Here is a 20642-nt window from a genome sequence, read left to right on the forward strand (position 1 = left end):
GGGGGCGGTGTGTGTGAGCGTGTGGGTGGGGGGGGGTTGCCAAAAGACGACAGCTCAGACATTGTGCCATTCACTGTGCGGTGAACTTGTTGTTCCAAGGTTGAGGGTAGAGTACAGGGGACAGAGAAAGTAGCAGCGTTTAAACTGTGGTTGGAGGTCAGGCTGAGTGAGCCGCAGTGCCGAGCCTAACTGGTCTTGCTGACATCCCCGAGACATGGGTCCTTACCTGCTGTGGACAACAATAGCTGCCTTGGGCATGCCGGTGGTTCCTGAGGTGTAAATATAAAACAGTCGGTCTGCAACAAAAGACGCACTCTGTCACACGGGAGCGGGGATAACCATTTAAAGTCACAGAATGGTACAGTATAGAAGGAGGCCATTCGGCCCATCGTGCCTCTTTTTGCAGAGCTACCAAGTTAGTCGCACTTTTCTGTTCCTTTCCCAGGTTTGTAATCTTTCTTTGGCCAGCATTTGTTGCCCATCCTTAATTGCCCCCGGAACCGAGTGTTTCAGAGGGGGCGGTGCAGAGTCAACCACTTTGCCGTAAGGTCTGGAGTCACATGTAGGCCAGACCGGGTGAGGACGGCAGATTCCTTTCCACCACTGGAACCAGATGGGTTTTAAAAACAACAGTAGTCGGCATGGCCACCACGACCGTGACTAGCTTCATATTCCAGATATATGTCAATTCATTGAATTTAAACTCCACCAGCTGCCATTGGGTGAAATTCGAACCCCTGGCCCCAAAGCGTTAGCCCAGGCCTCAGGAGAACCAGGCCATTGGCATTCCCGCTGCACCACCGTTTCCGTCACTCTCTGTCCGGCACCTTTGCCTCTTTTGCCAATCACCTGAGATTTGGGTCCTCTGGTTACCAAGCGGCTCCCCTTCATTGATTATCAAATTCCCTCATGATTTTATTAAATCTCCTATCTGATCTCAGGGGAATATTTTCCCAGTGTCAGTGGAACCACGCCAACCAGGAGGGAGTGGAGACGCGGATTCCCACTACTGCTTTCATAGAACCAATCAAAAATTAGCAAATCTCTACAGTGCGGAAGGAAGCCATTGGGTCCAGTTAAAGTCCTTCCACAAACCCTCGTCAAATTAGGTCGTTAAAAGTCATCTTCTGGGGTTTGTTTTCCCTTCAGAATGTACAATCAATCCGTCCTTTTTAATTTAGGATCCCTTTAATTAGCATCTGTTAAGTAAGGGTGGGCGCTGAGTAATATAATTGACGGTAGCCAGCTTCAGTGTCGAGCTCAGCTGAAAGGGTTGGGTCTCGCACTTTACAAACATTTGTCCTGATTTGATTGAGCTCTGGAAGATGACGATGAGAAGTTGGGTTAAAGTTGACCGCCTGTTCCGATGGAATAGGTTAGGGAAGATCAAGGAGATCACAATTTAAAAATGGTGAATGCCACATCTGGGTTAGTTACTATGCGGTGGGGTGGACCTGTAGACTGAACCCCCCCCCCCCACCCCCCCACACACACTTTTCAGTTATTTAAAAGACCTTTTGTTGAGGTTTTTTTTGCACTTTAGCCCCACGCTCCTGATCTACAATCACTCAGTGTGGAGAGGGACGGGGAAGGAGGAGAAATTCCTCGTGAACCTTTCCCTGGGCCAAACTTGCCATCTACAGGTCCAGGCAGCTGGTGATCGAGGGGGTCGTCCCACCCAACCATCTGCCCCGCTCCACAGCTACATGAGTGTCTGGGTGTCCCTGGAAAGAGAGCATGCAATGTCCCCTGGCACCCTCGAGACCTTCCATGCCTGCTGAGCAGCACAGGGGCTGCAATGCTTTATCGATCCCCTGAATCACATTTTGGTTTGACGTTTTTAAGCTCCATTTGTAATTCGCTTTGTTTAAGGTAGTTTCCCTTTAAGGGACTGTCCCTTTAATTTGTCCCTCAGTTTATTTGATTTAATTTACTTGGCTACTTGTGTTCGTCACAATAATTGGGGCAGGCTGTTGGCTCCCACAGGGGAGTTGGAAGTTGGCGCCGTTTATGGCCAAGTTGGGGATCAGTTTAACATTAAATCAGGGCCAAGGGGATCTCTTGGACTAGCTTCCCCCGTATACAGGATCAGAGTTGAAATCCTCCAACTTTTACACCCCCTACTACCCTGCCCCCAACCTGGCTTGGGATTTCGAATCGGATTCCTCATCCGTCCCAAGAAACCATGTGGTTTTGAGATGTGTGTATGTATTTAAATCTACAAGAAATGAGAATTGGATGGCAGAGTCGGGATTGAGCGAAGGGTATTTTCTGTCAAGGAGTGTACCTGTGAATCCTCGGTTCTGGACCGGGGGTGGAGGGCGCGTTGATGTAGCCTCCAGTAAAGGATCGAGGTTTTCCGTACCCGGGAGTACCTCACTGGCGTTCCATTCTCCAGAGCAGTACAGGGACATCGATTTCCCCAGCAGTTTGTGGATCTCCTTCAGGGCTGGTCAAAAAAAAAAAGGAAGCCACAGAGACACTTAATATCAGGAATTCATCCCTTTACACCGAGTCCTCCCGATCCCAGACATCCCCATTCCCAGTGGCAGAGGGCAAATTCCCGAATGAGGGTCCTTCAGCGGTCTGACCCCACTCTGAAATGGGGCAGCACGGTAGCATAGTGGTTCGCACAATTGCTTCACAGCTCCAGGGTCCCAGGTTCGATTCCCGGCTTGGGCCACTGTCTGTGCGGAGTCTGCACGTTCGCCCCGTGTCTGCGTGGGTTTCCTCCGGGTGCTCCGGTTTCCTCCCACAGTCCAAAGATGTGCAGGTTAGGTGGATTGGCCACGATAAATTGCCCTTAGTGTCCAAAATTGCCCTTAGTGTTGGGTGGAGTTACTGGGTTATGGGGATAGGGTGGAGGTGTGGGCCTGGGTAGGGTGCTCTTTCTAAGACCGGGTGCAGACTCGATGGGCCAAATGGCCTCCTTCTGCACTGTAAATTCTATGTAAATTACAGACACCGCGCCCACAGCTCCCCACACCCACGCACACTCACAGCTCCCCCACACACACACACACACACACACACACACACACACACAGACACCAGCCCACACACCCTCACCCACACACACACCACCCCCACACCATTACACGACCTCAGACATACCGCGTCCTACAGCCTCAACACACACACATACACACAGTGCCGCCACACCCTCACTCACACACTTAGACAGCAGACACCCCCCCCCCCCCCCCCCCCACATACCCTTTAATAATATAATCATAGAATTGACAGTGCAGAAGGAGGCCATTCAGTCCATCGAGTCTGCACCGGCACTTGGAAAGATCACCCTACCAAAGCCCACACCTCCATCCTATCCCCATAACCCAGTAACCCCACCCAACACTAAGGGCAGTTTTGGACACCAAGGGCAATTTATCGTGGCCAATCCACCTAACCTGCACATCTTTGGACTGTGGAAGGAAACCGGAGCACCCGGAGGAAACCCACGCAGACACGGGGAGAACGTGTAGGCTCCGCACAGACAGTGACCCAAGCCGGGAATCGAACCTGGGACCCTGGAGCTGTGAAGCAATTGTGCTAACCACTGTGCTACCGTGCTGCCCAATAATAATAATAATCATTTGCATTTATATCGTGCCTTTAACACAGTGAACTGTCCCAAGGTGCTTCAGATGGGTGGAATCAAACAAAAGGGGTTGGATTCTTCATTCAACTCAATGCGAGGATTCAACTCGGCATTCTTGATCGAGCGGAGAATGGAATGTCGAGGGACAAATAGGTTTGGTGGTGGATGTCAAATCCCTTTCGATGCTCTGAACTCCCGCCAGCAGCCTCAGCCCATTACCTGCCCCATGCCAACAGGAGGTTGCAAATCGAGCATTTCAATAAATGTTAATGTCATTAACAGGTTCGAAGTCAAGAGTCCCCCCCCTCCCCAAACCCATTATGCTCCAACACTCAGAGCGGAAAATTCACCGGGCTGGCTTTGAGGCAAGTTTGCCTGAGCATGGTCCTGGCGTAGTGGACCGCAGGTAGGTCAAGGTTGTCAGTGCATAACTGAGGTGGTCCTCAAACCCTACTCACACCAGTGTGTTTTCGGCTGCGAAAAGAGGAAGTGAAAGCACTTAGCTGGAGATGCATTCAAGCGTGAAGAGAAGGATACATAAACTCCCTAAACAGCTGTGTCTGAACCAATAAAGTGGTCAATCACTGGTCAGTATTACTCTCAGAAATTGAATGAGAAATTGGCATTCAAAGGCTGACAAGGGGTGTGAAGCCCTTTGAAATGTACTTGGCTTCAGAGGAAGCCTCTGGCACTTGCTAGGGCTGCTGCTTTAAACACTTTTGTCAGATGTTAGGGAAAGTTGAGTGGAAATGCAGTGATCATGCATTTTACTGCCTGGACTGCTCTTCAGCTTTCAAGCAGGGGTTGAAGGGCATCACTGATTGGGGGGGGGGGGGGGGGATCTCTGATGGGGGATGGTCTCTGACTGGGGGGGGCCGTCGGGTCCCCCTCATGCGTGCATGCTGTGGGGGGGGGGTGACCCATTATTTCTGTGATGGAGGAGTGGGGGGGGGCATCTCCTCCATGCACAAGTTAGCACGGTGAAGGAGAGAGACGCGAACCGGGCCTCGCTCCCGAGCGCCAGCAGCGACTCTCCCGTTGGCGAGAGCACTTGAATGGTGAATCCCCACCAAGATTTCCTTTAAGCTGAAAAAGGAGTCTTCAGCACTGGCCAAAGAGGCCTATTCTTAGGAGCAAAATGCAGTGAATTCTAGAAATCGGGATGTTAGCAATTCCGAAGAAGGACCATATTGTTTCTCTCTCCACAGATGCTGCCAGGCCTGCTGAGTTCATCCAGCAGTTTCCACTTCGAGTTCAGATTTCCAGCATCTGCAGTATTTGGCTTGAATTTTAGGGTTTCCTGATGAGAGCAGCTCAGTTATTTGTTCTCTAAGTCGCCGGCCAATTTTAAGACAGCTTTATCTTCGCACCCCCAAGGGGGATGTAGACTCGTGATCTTGTTTTCTGTCACAGGAGGCAGAGGGCCTGTGCTCCTGCTCCTGGAAAAAGGTGCTGACTCATTTGTTGTTAAAACAAGGGAATCAATTCTCCCGAGATGCCTAGAATGGGGACTTGGGTTAGTGCGAACTCCAGCACCGAGTTTGAGCGGCTATCTCCGAGGCCTCTCAAAGGCAGCCATTGGGGAGATTCCTCTCGGAATCTCACAGGCAGCCATTGGGGAGATTCCTCACAATGCCATTGGGACCCTTTTGAAAGGTGGAAGTGTTATGGGCCAGGGTTTAGAGAACCCAAAAGTGTATCATGGAGTTCACCTGACCCACAACCTTTAATAGATTGTGGTATGGGGAGCTCACGGCCCACTCTACAGGTGTGGTACAGCAGAAATGGAAAAGTATTTTTTAACGCAAAACAATGTTTATTCTATGAACTCAAGTTAACCTTTTTAAAACATAGTGAACATCTTAGCAACCATCAATTCAAATACAACCCCCGAAGAATACAACACTAAGTAATCCTTTAAGCTTTTCTTTTAACATCCATAAGACTTAAAACACCTTTTACCAGAAGCACATTAGGTTTACATTCACAACTGAGAACATTTATAATTCTGAATTCACCAAATGATCAAGAGATAGTCTTTTGATTGCAGAGAGATCAACAGTACACCTTCTCCGTCTGGCTTCAGCTCCAACACTGAAAACAAAACTAAAACACACCCTGCAGCCTGCTCAAAAACAAAAGTAAAAAGCTGACAGACAGCCCAGCTCCACCCACTCTCTGACATCACTGATAAATATACATTTCTTAAAGGTACATTTCTTAAACACCCATTTCTTAAAGGTACTCTCACATGACAGGAAGTGCAAAGTCAGCCTTGTAATGAAAGGAATTGCTGGCTGACAGCTTCCAAAGGTAAAAGAAAGGTCCTTTTTATTTATCCATTCACAGTATGTGGACGACACTGGTAAAGGAAGGGATATGCGTCACTCTAGCTTATTGCCCATCCCCAATTGCCCTCGGGAAACTGATGAGCCACCTTCGTGACCCACAGCAGTACACGTGCTGTAGGCTTCCCCACAATGCCCAGAGTGTGACACACACAATGCCCACAGGTCTAAATCTGAACACACCACTTGGGACCACCCAGAAAATATGCATCTGCCTCAGGAATATATGAAGATCAGGAGCAGGGTTGGTTATTCAGCCATCTCCGCCATTTAGTAAGATCACGGATGATCTACTACCTCAACTCCACTCCCCTTCACCCCGTATCCTCCGGTCCCCTCCACCCCGTACCCTCCGGTCCCCTCCACCCCGTACCCTCCGGTCCCCTCCACCCCGTACCCTCCGGTCCCCTCCACCCCGTACCCTCCGGTCCCCTCCACCCCGTACCCTCCGGTCCCCTCCACCCCGTACCCTCCGGTCCCCTCCACCCCGTACCCTCCGGTCCCCTCCACCCCGTACCCTCCGGTCCCCTCCACCCCGTACCCTCCGGTCCCCTCCACCCCGTACCCTCCGGTCCCCTCCACCCCGTACCCTCCGGTCCCCTCCACCCCGTACCCTCCGGTCCCCTCCACCCCGTACCCTCCGGTCCCCTCCACCCCGTACCCTCCGGTCCCCTCCACCCCGTACCCTCCGGTCCCCTCCACCCCGTACCCTCCGGTCCCCTCCACCCCCGTACCCTCCGGCCCCCTCCACCCCGTACCCTCCGGTCCCCTCAACCCCGTACCCTCCGGTCCCCTCCACCCCGTACCCTCCGGTCCCCTCCACCCCGTACCCTCTGGTCCCATCAACCCCGTACCATCCACTCCCCTTAACCCCGTATCCTCCGGTCCCCTTCACCCCATATCCTCCGGTCCCCTCCACCCCATATCCTCCGGTCCCCTCCACCCCATATCCTCCGGTCCCCTCCACCCCATATCCTCCGGTCCCATCAACCCCGTATCCTCCACTCCCGTTAACCCCATATCCTCTGGTCCCCTCCACCCCGTATCCTTCAATTCCCTTTGTATCCAAAAAATTAACAAGTAAGCCTAACTGGACATAAAGGAAGTCTCACAGAAAAGCTTTATTAACGCAAATTCAGAAAATCTGTTTCCATTTGTCAGTTAAAAATTATTAATAAAGGAAGAAAGGGTGGGGTAAGGAAGTGAAAAGACAGAATTGAAAACAGTGTAGGAAAAGGGCAGAGAGATAGGATTGAGGGGAGAACAAGTGTTGGAACAGTATCATATAGAAGACTTGTGGTGCAGTGGGTGGTGTCCCTGACTCTGATCCAGTTCGAGTCCCATCCCACGACTTGATGGACAAGGGACCTGATGGGATTTATCCTAGGATTCTCTGGGAGGCCAGGGAAGAGATTGCTGGACCTTTGGCTTTGATTTTTATGTCATCATTGGCTACAGGAATAGTGCCAGAGGACTGGAGGACAGCAAATGTGGTCCCTTTGTTCAAAAAGGGGAGCAGAGACAACCCCGGCAACTATAGACCGGTGAGCCTCAGGTCTGTAGTGGGTAAAGTCTTGGAGGGGATTATAAGAGACAAGATTTATAATCATCTAGATAGGAATAATATGATCAGGGATAGTCAGCATGGCTTTGTGAAGGGTAGGTCATGCCTCACAAACCTTATTGAGTTCTTTGAGAAGGTGACTGAACAGGTAGACGAGGGTAGAGCAGTTGATGTGGTGTATATGGATTTCAGCAAAGCGTTTGATAAGGTTCCCCACGGTAGGCTATTGCAAAAAATACGGAGGCTGGGGATTGAGGGTGATTTAGAGATGTGGATCAGAAATTGGCTAGCTGAAAGAAGACAGAGGGTGGTGGTTGATGGGAAATGTTCAGAATGGAGTACAGTCACAAGTGGAGTACCACAAGGATCTGTTCTGGGGCCGTTGCTGTTTGTAATTTTTATCAATGACCTAGAGGAAGGCGCAGAAGGGTGGGTGAGTAAATTTGCAGACGATACTAAAGTCGGTGGTGTTGTCGATAGTGTGGAAGGATGTAGCAGGTTACAGAGGGATATAGATAAGCTGCAGAGCTGGGCTGAGAGGTGGCAAATGGAGTTTAATGTAGAGAAGTGTGAGGTGATTCACTTTGGAAGGAATAACAGGAACGCGGAATATTTGGCTAATGGTAAAGTTCTTGAAAGTGTGGATGAGCAGAGGGATCTAGGTGTCCATGTACATAGATCCCTGAAAGTTGCCACCCAGGTTGATAGGGTTGTGAAGAAGGCCTATGGAGTGTTGGCCTTTATTGGTAGAGGGATTGAGTTCCGGAGTCGGGAGGTCATGTTGCAGCTGTACAGAACTCTGGTACGGCCGCATTTGGAGTATTGCGTACAGTTCTGGTCACCGCATTATAGGAAGGACGTGGAGGCTTTGGAGCGGGTGCAGAGGAGATTTACCAGGATGTTGCCTGGTATGGAGGGAAAATCTTATGAGGAAAGGCTGATGGACTTGAGGTCGTTTTCGTTGGAGAGAAGAAGGTTAAGAGGAGACTTAATAGAGGCATACAAAATGATCAGGGGGTTGGATAGGGTGGACAGTGAGAGCCTTCTCCCGCGGATGGATATGGCTGGCACGAGGGGACATAGCTTTAAACTGAGGGGTAATAGATATAGGACAGAGGTCAGAGGTAGGTTCTTTACGCAAAGAGTAGTGAGGCCGTGGAATGCCCTACCTGCTACAGTAGTGAACTCGCCAACATTGAGGGCATTTAAAAGTTTATTGGATAAACATATGGATGATAATGGCATAGTGTAGGTTAGATGGCTTTTGTTTCGGTGCAACATCGTGGACCGAAGGGCCTGTACTACGCTGTATTGTTCTATGTTCTATGAAGGTGCATTTATAATGTGTTCATCAGATGATCAACCTCAAAATCCTTCCAACACACACCTTCAGAAGGTCAGAGTGGGAATGATTCCTGGTCAGCCGTGTGATGCAAAGAACATTGGAGCCTCCACCATCTGTCAGGAAAACCCAAGAAATTGTCATATTTTTCTGTTGGTAAAATTCTGGTCATATTTTCAAAATGTTGGGGAACGCGACTGGTCATTAAAGCAAGGGACAGAACGACTGTGAATCAAAACTGTGGGTTGCTATGGCAATCAGCCGAGCAATATTTCAAACAGATGTTTACCAAAAGCAATTTAGTAAGGATGGCTACAGAACAGGAAAAGAAATTGATTGGCTTGTTGTGATTCAAAGGAGAAGAATGAAATGAAATGAAAATCGCTTATTGTCACAAGTAGGCTTCAAATGAAGTTACTGTGAAAAGCCCCTAGTCGCCACATTCCGGCGCCTGTTCGGGGAGGCTGTTACGGGAATTGCAAAACGCTCGCCGCTAAAAATGGTCCCGCGGCCCCAGGGACAAGAAATGAGAAGCGAGATGCTCATTTTTATGGGATTGGTAGACTAGTAGACTAGGGCAGCACAGTGGTTAGCACTGCTGCCTCACAGCGCCAGTAGAAGATATGCAAGGTGTGAAAGAAAGGTGCCACACTAAAGTTTGGATAAAGTGAGTTTACTTTTCTTTTAAATTCTAAAAGCTAGAGTGCAGGATGAAATTAATCAAATCACAAAATCGGAGGCCATTCAGCCCATCAAGGCTGCACCGACATCCGAAAGAGCACCCTGCCCAGGCCCAGTGTAAGCTGCACACGGTCAGTCGCCCAAGTTGGGAATCAAACCCAGGCCACTGGCGCTGTGAGGCAGCAGTGCTAACCACTGTGCTGCCCTAGTCTACTGGTCTACCAATCCGATAAAAATTAGCATCTCGCATCTCATTTCTTGTCCCTGGGCCGCGGGACCATTTTTAGCGGCGAGTGTTTTGCAGTTGTTAGGCTACAGGTTCACTCACATACATTGATAAATGGGTTCAGAGCAATGTTTTTAAATGGAACATTGTAGCACAAGAATGGTTTAAAATTCTCACTTGGCACTTCATGCTTTTAATCACAATCACCCTATTTCAGGTTTATGGAGATCACTTCAGTGCGAAAAACACAGAGCGAGTGTAGATAATTAGGCAAAAGTAGTAATCCAATATCATCTGACATGTGTTCATCACATTTCATATTAGTGGTCTCCACATATTTTTCAAATAATGTTGGCGACAATGTACTTCAAAGCTCACAATCTTTAAACCACACAAACTCAAAAGGTTTTTGAAAAATTGCCTGGACATCAATTCAATGGGCGCGATCCAATGGCCTTGCTGCACCCAAAACGCAGCTTGCAGCGGCAGTGTTGCTGATAAAAGCTAGGAGACCCCGCTCCCGGGATCGACCCGGCTCACTACGTCTCACCAGATCTAACACGATCTCGTGAGAAGTCGCGATGCGAATCCCACCCAATGTGGGCAGGATCACCTTTTGCCAAATCTGCATGTTAGAGCGAGACACCTAGTCTCACTCTAATGTGCAGTTCCCGGGGACAGTCGACATTGGGATCTATCCTCTTGCCTCAGAGACCTCGGACAAGTGCGGAACCAGACGGAACGGCACTCGTTGGGAATCTCCCAGTGGATCGGAGGCCCCCAGGCGTTTGCCCTCTGGGCAGGGTAGCACCCTGGCAGAGCCCTTGCCAAGGTGGCACTGCCAGCTCGCAGGCGATCTGCCAGGGTGCCTTGCTGGTACTGCGAAGGTGCCAAGCTAGCATTTATTGCGAGGTGGTGATCGGGTGGAATCTCCCAGTGGATCGGAGGCCCCCAGGTGTTTGCCCTCTGGGCAGGGTAGCACCCTGGCAGAGCTCTTACCAAGGTGGCACTGCCAGCTCGCAGGTGATCTGCCAGGGTGCCTTGCTGGTACTGCGAAGGTGCCAAGCTAGCATTTATTGCGAGGTGGTGATCGGGTGGGGGCTGGGGGATGCTCTATAGTGAGTTGAGGCTTGAGGACGTTCAGGGGCTCGCGAGATCGAGGCATCATTTTTAAAATGGCAACGCGATCTCGAGCTGCATTGAGGATTTCCGGCGAGCAGCACTCCTCCGTGCACAAGACGGGGGCTAAGTGTGGCCTCGGCTGTGCGTTCCCCATGAGGCCTCCAATCTACCCGGATGGGCATTAGATAGCGGGATGTTTCTCTGCGCTCCAAACACCAGGAAACACCCGGTTAATCTTGCGCTATGAGACTCTGTCCCCATTTGCTAGATCACACCCAATATGTACAAAATGAATTAACTTCAGCACACATACCAATAAGCAAATTAAAATATACCAGACAATAAAAACAATAATTTACTTGGATAACTCGGTATGACCTAATAATTTCAAAATTAAATCAAAAGGCAAGTTAATCATATCTGTCAAGAATTACAAGGTACAGGAGTCCCGTGAAGTTCAATTATTTTATCTACAGGCAGACATGAAATTTAGAATTCAAAATCATTGCAGAAAAACAACCATGTCTGCTCAAACATATGCTGCAAGAATCAACTTGCACTGGATAATGGCTGCATTCCCGTCAGCAGTGTGGTGTTCAATGGTCAGTATAGCTGTGAATAACATTTCTAACTGATTGCAAAGCAGCTGAAGGCAAGCTTTACCTCACTTCCTTTGCATAGTGCCAATGTGATGAATGATATCTGTATACACATGTACCTTTAATGCGTAGGCCCCTTTAAGACCGGGTTTGGAACCCTGGGGGACTCCAGCTCCGCCCCCAGGGAACTGTATATAAGGTTACGTTCAGTAGGCAGCGTGCAGTGAGCACACTTCTCGGCAGCTGTCTGGTTCTCTGGTAATTAAAGCCTTTAAATTATCAATCTTCTCTCCTGAGTCGTAATTGAGGGTATCTCAACCAACAACTCACGGTCCCCGACAAAATAAAAGTCTGACCCTTTCCCAAACTACAGGGATCCCATATCATCTGGTTCCATTTTTATTCTCCATGCAGAATATAAAAGCATAACAAAAAGTTACAATTTTCCTGGTGTATTATTACTGGGCGGCGAATGTAGAGAAGGTACGGAGCTGGGTCAGAGGGGTTGACTCCCAGTGGGTCAGAATGGAGGGGAGTTTGGGTAGTGATTGAAGGCGCTAGCAACAGCACCACTCCCGACGGCCCCGGGGAGATACTCAGGGAGTCCGGTAGTAATAGCTTCGCTGAGAATTTGGAGGCAATTTCAACAGCATAGATTTACATACATAGATTTTACATAGAAATTACAGTGCAGAAGGAGGCCATTCGGCCCATCGAGTCTGCACCGGCTCTTGGAAAGAGCACCCTACCCAAGGTCAACACCGCCACCCTATCCCCATAACCCAGTAACCCCACTCAACACTAAGGGCAATTTTGGACACGAAGGGCAATTTATCCTGGCCAATCCACCTAACCTGCACATCTTTGGACTGTGGGAGGAAACCGGAGCACCCGGAGGAAACCCACGCACACACGGGGAGGATGTGCAGACTCCGCACAGACAGTGACCCAAGCCGGAATCGAACCTGGGACCCTGGAGCTGTGAAGCAATTGTGCTATCCACAAGGCTACCGTGCACTTTTGGTTTGGGGCAGTGTCAAGGGAAATGCCGATTCAGGGGAACCATAGATTTGAGTCAGGGAAGTGGGATGGAACTTTTCGGAGATGGGAGGAGAAAGTAATTAGGATACAAAAAGATTTGATTCTTGGGTGTCTTTTTGCGGGATTGAAGGAGCTGGGAGCGAAGTATGGGCTGGAGCAGGGGGAAATATTTAGATACATGCAGGTTCGACACTTTGCCAGAAAGGAGATACAGAGCTTCCCAGTAGATCCGGCCTCCACATTGCTGGAGGAGGTGCTGACGACAGGGGGACTGGAGACGGGGGTAGTATCGGTGGTTTACGGGGCTATTTTGGAGGAGGAGAAAGTGCCTCTAGAAGGGATCAAGGCAAAGTGGGATGAAGAGTTGGGAGAGGATATGGAGAAGGGGTTCTGGTGTGAGGTGCTCCGGAGGGTGAACACCTCCACCTCGTGTGCGAGGTTGGGGCTGATGCAGCTGAAAGTGGTGTATAGAGCGCACCTTACAAGGCGAGGATGAGCCGGCTCTTTGAGGGGGTAGAAGATGTATGTGAACGTTGCGGGGGGGGGGGGGGGGGGGGGGGGGGGCGCAAACCACATTCATATGTTTTGGTCCTGTCCAAAGCTGGAGGATTACTGGAAGGAGGTGTTTAGGGTAATCTCTAAAGTGGTGCACGTGAAGCTCGACCTGGGCCCTCGGGAGGCCATATTCGGGGTGTCGGACCAGCCAGAGTTAGAAACGGGCGCGGTGGCAGATGTTGCAGCCTTCACCTCAGAGGTTCATCGCAAAGAAAAGAAAGGTTATCAGATGGGGGATTAGGCAGCCATGGCTGACAAAGGAAGTTAGGGAATGCATCAAAGCAAAAGAGAAAGCCTATAATGTGGCAAAGAGTAGTGGGAAGTCAGAAGATTGGGAAGACTACAAAAACAAACAGAGGATAACAAAGAGAGAGATAAGGAAAGAGAGGATCAAATTTGAAGGTAGGCTAGCCAGTTACATGAGGAATGATAGTAAAAGTTTCTTTAAATACATTAAAAACAAATGGGAGGCAAAAGTTGACATTGGGCCGCTCCAAAATGACGCTGGTAATTTTGTGTTGGGAGACAAGGAAATAGCTGAGGAACTGAATAAGTACTTTGCGTCAGTCTTCACAGTAGAAGACATGAGTAATATCCCAACAATTCCGGAGAGTCAGGGGACAGAGTTGAATATGGTAGCCATCACATAGGAGAAAGTGCTAGAGAAACTAAGAGGTCTAAAAATTGATAAATCTCCAGGCCCAGATGGGCTACATCCTAGAGTTCTAAAGGAGATAGCTGAAGAAATAGTGGAGGCGTTGGTTATGATCTTTCAAAAGTCACTGGAGTCAGGGAAAGTGCCAGAGGATTGGAAAATCGCTGTTGTAACCCCCCTGTTCAAGAAGGGAACAAGGAAAAAGATGGAAAATTATAGGCCAATTAGCCTAACTTCGGTTGTTGGCAAGATTCTAGAATCCATTGTTAAGGATGAGATTTCTAAATTCTTGGAAGTGCAGGGGTGGGATTAGGACAAATCAGCATGGATTTAGTAAGGGGAGGTCGTGCCTGACAAACCTGTTAGAGTTCTTTGAAGAGATAACAAATAGGTTAGACCAAGGAGAGCCAATGGATGTTATCTATCTTGACTTCCAAAAGGCCTTTGATAAGGTGCCTCATGGGAGACTGCTGAGTAAAATAAGGGCCCATGGTATTCGAGGCAAGGTACTAACATGGATTGACGATTGGCTGTCAGGCAGAAGGCAGAGAGTTGGGATAAAAGGTTCTTTTTCGGAATGGCAACCGGTGACGAGTGGTGTCCCGCAGGGTTCAGTGTTGGGGCCACAGTTGTTCTCTTTATATATTAACGATCTAGATGACAGGACTGAGGGCATTCTGGCTAAGTTTGCCGATGATACAAAGATAGGTGGAGGGGCAGGTAGTATGGAGGAGGTGGGGAGGCTTCAGAAAGATTTTGACAGTTTAGGAGAGTGGTCCAAGAAATGGCTGATGAAATTCAACGTGGGCAGGTGCGAGGTCTTGCACTTTGGAAAAAAGAATAGAGGCGTGGACTATTTTCTAAACGGTGACAAAATTCATAATGCTGAAGTGCAAAGGGACTTGGGAGTCCTAGTCCAGGATTCTCTAAAGGTAAACTTGCAGGTTGAGTCCGTAATTAAGAAAGCAAATGCAATGTTGTCATTCATCTCAAGAGGCTTGGAATACAAAAGCAGGGATGTACTTCTGAAGCTTTATAAAGCATTAGTTAGGCCCCATTTAGAATACTGTAAGCATTTTGGGCCCCACACCTCAGGAAGGACATACTGGCACTGGAGCGGGTCCAGCGGAGATTCACACGGATGATCCCAGGAATGGTAGGCCTAACATACGATGAACGTCTGAGGATCCTGTGATTATATTCATTGGAACTTAGGAGGTTGAGGGGAGATCTAATAGAAACTTACAAGATAATGAATGGCTTAGATAGGGTGGATGTAGGGAAGTTGTTTCCATTAGCAGGGGAGACTAGGACCCGGGGGGGCACAGCCTTAGAATAAAAGGGAGTCACTTTAGAACAGCGATGAGGAGAAATTTCTTCAGCCAGAGAGTGGTGGGTCTGTGGAATTCATTGCCACAGAGGGCAGTGGAGGCCGGGACGTTGAGTGTCTTTAAGACAGAAGTTGATAAATTCTTGATTTCTCGCGGAATTAAGGGCTATGGAGAGAGAGCGGGTAAATGGAGTTGAAAAAAATTCCCACGTAAACATTGCCCTGGAGATTGCAATTACTATTATCCATCATTGCCCTGCTGTGCAAGTTGCTACCTCGATTCGAATGAAGACCCAGAGAGGAAAGGGTTCAGTTCCTGAGTGTCAGCTTTGAGTGGGCACTTGGTCCACTTTATGCACAGTTCAGGTCGACGTTAAGCCTGCCGTTCCTGCAACCTAAAAATATCAAAAAACAAGGGTCCTTTGTGCTGCCCGCAGGTCGGATTGATTCCCAGCTCCAGTATGTTCAGATAAACCTTCCCTCCTTGCTGCACACCTGCGGGCCGAAGGGTCTGTGCTGTACTGTTCTATGTTCCATGCTGGTTTTATTTTGTTTTCAGCTTCTTTTCCTACTGATGTGCTGCCCAGAGTTTTGTTCCAGACTATTAGCATTTCACTGCTCCAGTTACAAAAGTCTGTCTAAAAGTCCACTCTGCCCCAATTCCTGCCTCTTTCCCCCCCCCACCTTCCAATCTCCCATTCTGTAACATTGCCCCCTCTTCGTATTCCTCCCCTCTCGTATCTCAGCCAGTCCTCCACGTCCTTCAGGACCCCCCCCCCCCCCCCCATAACGATCTGTGCGCCCACATTTCCCTAGCCTCCTCACAGTCCCTTCTCGGACAATTCAACAACATTTCAAAACACATCATTCCCCACTCCCGCTCGCCTCCCAGCCCTCCTGCCTTGCAGTCAATAGGTGTCATGCCTCAGAGTTGTCCTCACAACGCAGTATATCCTCTGAATGAATGTGAGCAACTCCACAGCAAATCTGCTGGAGAGAGAGATATTTATCTCTTTGAAAGCAGCTCAGACAGATCAGGTGGGACTGCAATCAGTGTCTGCCAGCAGCCCACTTGAAGTGACTTTGCAAAAATCGCAGCTCAATTCCAGCAGGGTTTGCTTCAGCACAATAGTACGAGCCAAGATAAATAGGAACAAAATGATTAATCTCACAGACAGAGAGAGAGAGAGAGAGACTGAAGGGGAGCTGGTGTGGGAAACAGGAAATGTTGCATTCAATCACAGGCTTAGCGAGACGGTCATATCGAGGTAATGTTACCAGACCAGTAATCGGGAGACCTGGAATAATGCTCGAGGCACAAGAGCTCAAAAAATCCCATCAAGAAAGCTAGGAGAAATAAATTCAACTTAATAAAAAATCGGGGATAAAATACTCGTCTCATTAATACCCATTGGTTGTAAAAACCCATCTGGTTGACTAATGGCCCTTCGGGGAAGGTAATCTGCTCTTCTTACCACGTCTGGCCCACATGTGACTCCAGACCCACAGCAATGTGGGCGGCAAGGTAGCACAGTGGTTAGCACTGATGCTTCACAGTGCCAGGGTCCCGGGTTCAATTCCCGCTTGGGTCACTGACTGTGCGGAGTTTGCACGTTCTCCCCGTATCTACGTGGGTTTCCTCCGGGTGCTCCGGTTTCCTCCCACAAGTCCCGAAAGACGTGCTTGTTAGGTAATTTGGACATTCTGAATTCTCCCTCAGTGTACCCAAACAGGTGCTGGAGTGTGGCGACTAGGGGATTTTCACAGTAACTTCATTGCAATGCTAATGTAAGCCAACTTGAGACACTAATAAAGATTATTGTTATTATGACTCTTGCTGTCCCTCCGAAATGGCCTAGCAAGCCATTCAGTTACACCAGATAGCTACAGAGAAAAGCACTGTGGATGTGCCTACACCTTTTGGATTAAGACGGTTCACCTTCGAGGGTAATTAGATACAGGTAATAAGTGTTGGCTTGCTCGTGACTCTCACATCCCAATAGTGAAAAGAAAAGCACAGGTGCCAAGAGCTCGCCAGTGTTGTGCGATGTACCTGGTTCAGTTATATACAAGAGTCACCGATCCTTCGAGTCAAATGGTTTAGTGTTCAATGCCCACTCAAGACACAATCTTACAATAATCAGCCTTCAGCTAGGTGTACAAAAAGAAAGGAAATCAGACATTGCACTGAGTTAGACTAGTGCCGTAGAAGATTGTGTTGCTGCTGTATAAAACATTCATCAAGACTCCATCTGAAGCACTGTGTACAATTCTGATTACTTAACATTATGAAGGATATTATTACAGCAACCACATTTAGACCAAGAACTATTACAGCAACCACATTTAGACCACGAATCAGGAATATTAATGAATGCATTTTTGAAAGGAGACTTAATGGGCGGTATTCTCAGTCTCCAATTCGCTCTTGCAGGATTCTATGTGGCAAATTCTGACCACTGCAGTATTGAACTTTCTTTCAGACTAGTGTTGTCCAGGAATTTTACATTTTTAGCTCACCCCTGGGTCACTCTGGGTATTGAAGCTGGACTTCCATAGGATTCTGCTGCAATGAGGAATTTCATTTCTGCCTTCAGCTTCCAAGCATTTCTTTGGAACTTTTCCAGGATTTTAATTTTCTTCTGCAATTTCTGTGAAGTTATGAATTATTCCATTCACTGCCATCATGTTTAAAGTGTTGTACGCAGTTTGGGAGGTCTTAAATTATTTGTAGTTAGACAGTTCAAAGGTATTTATTGACCACTAGAAGCTATATACACAGGTACAGTAAAGGTCTAAGTTGGATGCTGTCTCCATGCTTGTTTCTACACACAGCTCTATCCAACACTACACTGATACCCTAGGTGTGGGTCGTGTGTTCTTTTATACCAATGTGTGTACTCAGTCCCAGGTTAACCCTTTGTCTGCCAGACCCTTTTCATGTATTACTGGCGCACACGGACCAGAGGCTTCCAGATTGGAACCTGGGACTGTGAAGCGGTTGCTAACCTGTGTCAAGGATAGGAGTTGGGGCTGCTGCAATTTGCTTTTTGTGACGCTTGCCTTTGCAAAAGGAAAGATAATAGGCAAGAATCTTTCCTTGGATGACTTTCCCAGTGATTCCCTGACTGGTGGCATAGAGGAAATATTGCTCCACCTCACCCCCTCGTGCCACCCCTCTGCCCTTCTCCTCTCCCACCTCCCTTCCCCCCCCCCCCCCCCCCCCCCCCGCCCACCCCGCCCAGGAAATTTAATTCTAATGAATAAATCTGGAATAAAATGCTAATCTCATTAACAATGATCATCCAGCTACCATGTTGTTGTATAAACACATCTGGTTCAGTATTGCTCATCGGGAAGGAAATCTGCCGTCCTTCCCTGGTCTGGGCCACGTGCGACTCCAGACCCACAGCAATGTGGTTGGCTCTTACCTGCCCCTCTGAAATGGACGAATAAGTTGCTCAGTTGTATCAAACCGTTACAGAAAAAATGCATTGTGGGCGTACCAACATCACATGGATTGCGGTGATTCGAGGAATTCGCGCACCACCACCACCACCAGGGGAGGTAGGGGAGGGGAGGTGGGGGAGGGGAAGGGCCGGGGGGTGGCACGAGGGGGTGAGGTGGAGCAATATTTCCTCTATGCCACCAGTCAGGGAATCACTGGGAAAGTCATCCAAGGAAAGATTCTTGCCTATTATCTTTCCTTTTGCAAAGGCAAGCGTCACAAAAGGCAAATTGCAGCAGCCCCAACTCTTATCCTTGACACAGGTTAGCAACCGCTTCACAGTCCCAGGTTCCACTATAATATGACTAATTAGTACAAGGAATTATGGGGATTTTTATTCATTCAGAGGAGCAGTCTTCAAAGACTCTCATCCTTAGGCATCCGAAGGAGGCACTCGCAGATTGGATACATTGTTGTATCTCCGCATTGATGTCAGCCTTAGATGAGAGGTGACTGCCGAGGTATGGGAAATATTCCACATTTGGAAGTATTTCTCCATTGACCTTGATGGAGACATAGACCGGATCTTGCCCTGGGGCAGTTGCTTAAGGATTGGAGTCTACTTCAGGTTGAGGCTGAAGTCGATTCTTTGGTATGCTTCCACAAAGGTGTCAAGCATGGCTTGGAGATTCTCTTCTGAGAGAGTGAAGCTGGTGAAAAAAAGGGTGGGAGCGATGACACATCCCTGCTTGATTATAGTCTTGACCTCAAAAGGTTTCTGTCTTTTTCCTCGGTGAGGACTGTCACTGAAATCTTGTTATGGAGGAGTCGGAGGATGTAGATGAATTTCTCTGGACAGCTGGCCTTTGACAGGGTCTTCCATAGCACTTCCTAAAAGCCTTGGTCAGATTGATGAAGGTCGTGTAGCATGTTGATGTTGCTCCTGGCACTTCTCTTGAAGTTGCCGAGCAGTGAAAATCAAGTCTGCTGCTCTATGGTTTAGTCGGGAGCCACACTGGGTTTCTGAAAGGTTATCTTCAGAGACTGAGAGATGACAGCTAGCGAGGATTCGGGCGATGATCTTCCCGGTGATGGTGGAAGTGTCCTTCCTGCTTGATCTGGTTTATTCCCTTATTTCCCCATTTTTTTATTTTGCTGTTACATTTTTGATCCACGGATGTTTAATGGACCTGTGACTTTTAATCAGCCTGTAAGCAGCCTTTAGTTCAAACAAGCATATTCCAGAAGGCTGTGCTGTTTTAGACTGGTTATTGGAGATTGGCTGACCCCCGTGATGGCTCGATCTGATCGATGTGGCTGGTGGCCAATGAATGGACCAGAAGGCCGTGATCGGTAGCAGGTGGCGATTGGATACTATCCTTCTGGGTTGATTTTAAAGAGCTTCGAAAAGACAACCTAGTTGAACTGGTAAGTGAATTAAAAATAGAGGCACCAACTAGAGCTAAGAAGGTTGCTATAATTGAAGCGATTGCTCAACATTTAAATTTGAACGAGATGCACTGCTGACAGAGGAGAACCTGTGCAGTAGTGTAGCATCAGGGATATTATCTGGTGGGGACACAGAGCTGGGGAGAGTTCGGTTGCAGTTAGAGCATGAAAAAGAATTAAAAAGAATAGAAATGGAGCTGAGGCAAAAAGAAAAAGAAATGGAGATGAAGGAAAAAGAAATGGAGCTGAGATATAAGGAGAAAAGAAAGAGAAAGGGAAAAAGAAATGGAAATGATGAGGTTGGAAAGGGAGAGAGAATAAACAGAAAGTGAGAGAGAGAAAAAAGAAAAAGAGAGAGAGAGAGAGAGACTTCCAGCTCAAGGCACTACAAATTAATAGGGAGCTCTTTTGGAGTCATTTCAGGTTCATTTGTGGGGATGATGGGCGGATAAAAATAGCTTCAAGAATTGCCACCTTCAGCCGAGCAGGGGTCAGATTAGGGCTGAGGAGGTCACTGGGTTTCAGGGTCGAGTTTTTTTAAATTAAAAATTTAGTTTTAGGATGTGAGTATTTAAAAAAAAAATTTTAGAGTACCCAATTCATTTTTGTCCAATTAAGGGGCAATTTAGCGTGGCCAATCCACCTAGCCTGCACATCTTTTTTTTTTTGGGTTGTGGGGGC

General features: G+C 48.2%; 1 protein-coding gene across 2 annotated transcripts in view; it reads right to left on the reverse strand.

Annotated features, from left to right (window-relative positions):
* Window positions 1–20642, reverse strand: part of slc27a4 (solute carrier family 27 member 4) — a 68642-nt gene that overhangs the window by 37337 nt on the left and 10663 nt on the right. For both annotated transcript variants that reach the window (XM_072488705.1, XM_072488704.1), the window contains exons 3-4: window positions 2288–2449; window positions 227–296 (exon numbers count right to left, since the gene is read on the reverse strand). In XM_072488705.1, the coding sequence (XP_072344806.1) occupies window positions 227–296; window positions 2288–2449 (232 nt within the window). The remainder of the gene's footprint in view (window positions 1–226; window positions 297–2287; window positions 2450–20642) is intronic.

The sequence above is a fragment of the Scyliorhinus torazame genome, chromosome 22 (assembly GCF_047496885.1).
Source record: "Scyliorhinus torazame isolate Kashiwa2021f chromosome 22, sScyTor2.1, whole genome shotgun sequence".
Classification (NCBI taxonomy): Eukaryota; Metazoa; Chordata; class Chondrichthyes; order Carcharhiniformes; family Scyliorhinidae; genus Scyliorhinus; species Scyliorhinus torazame.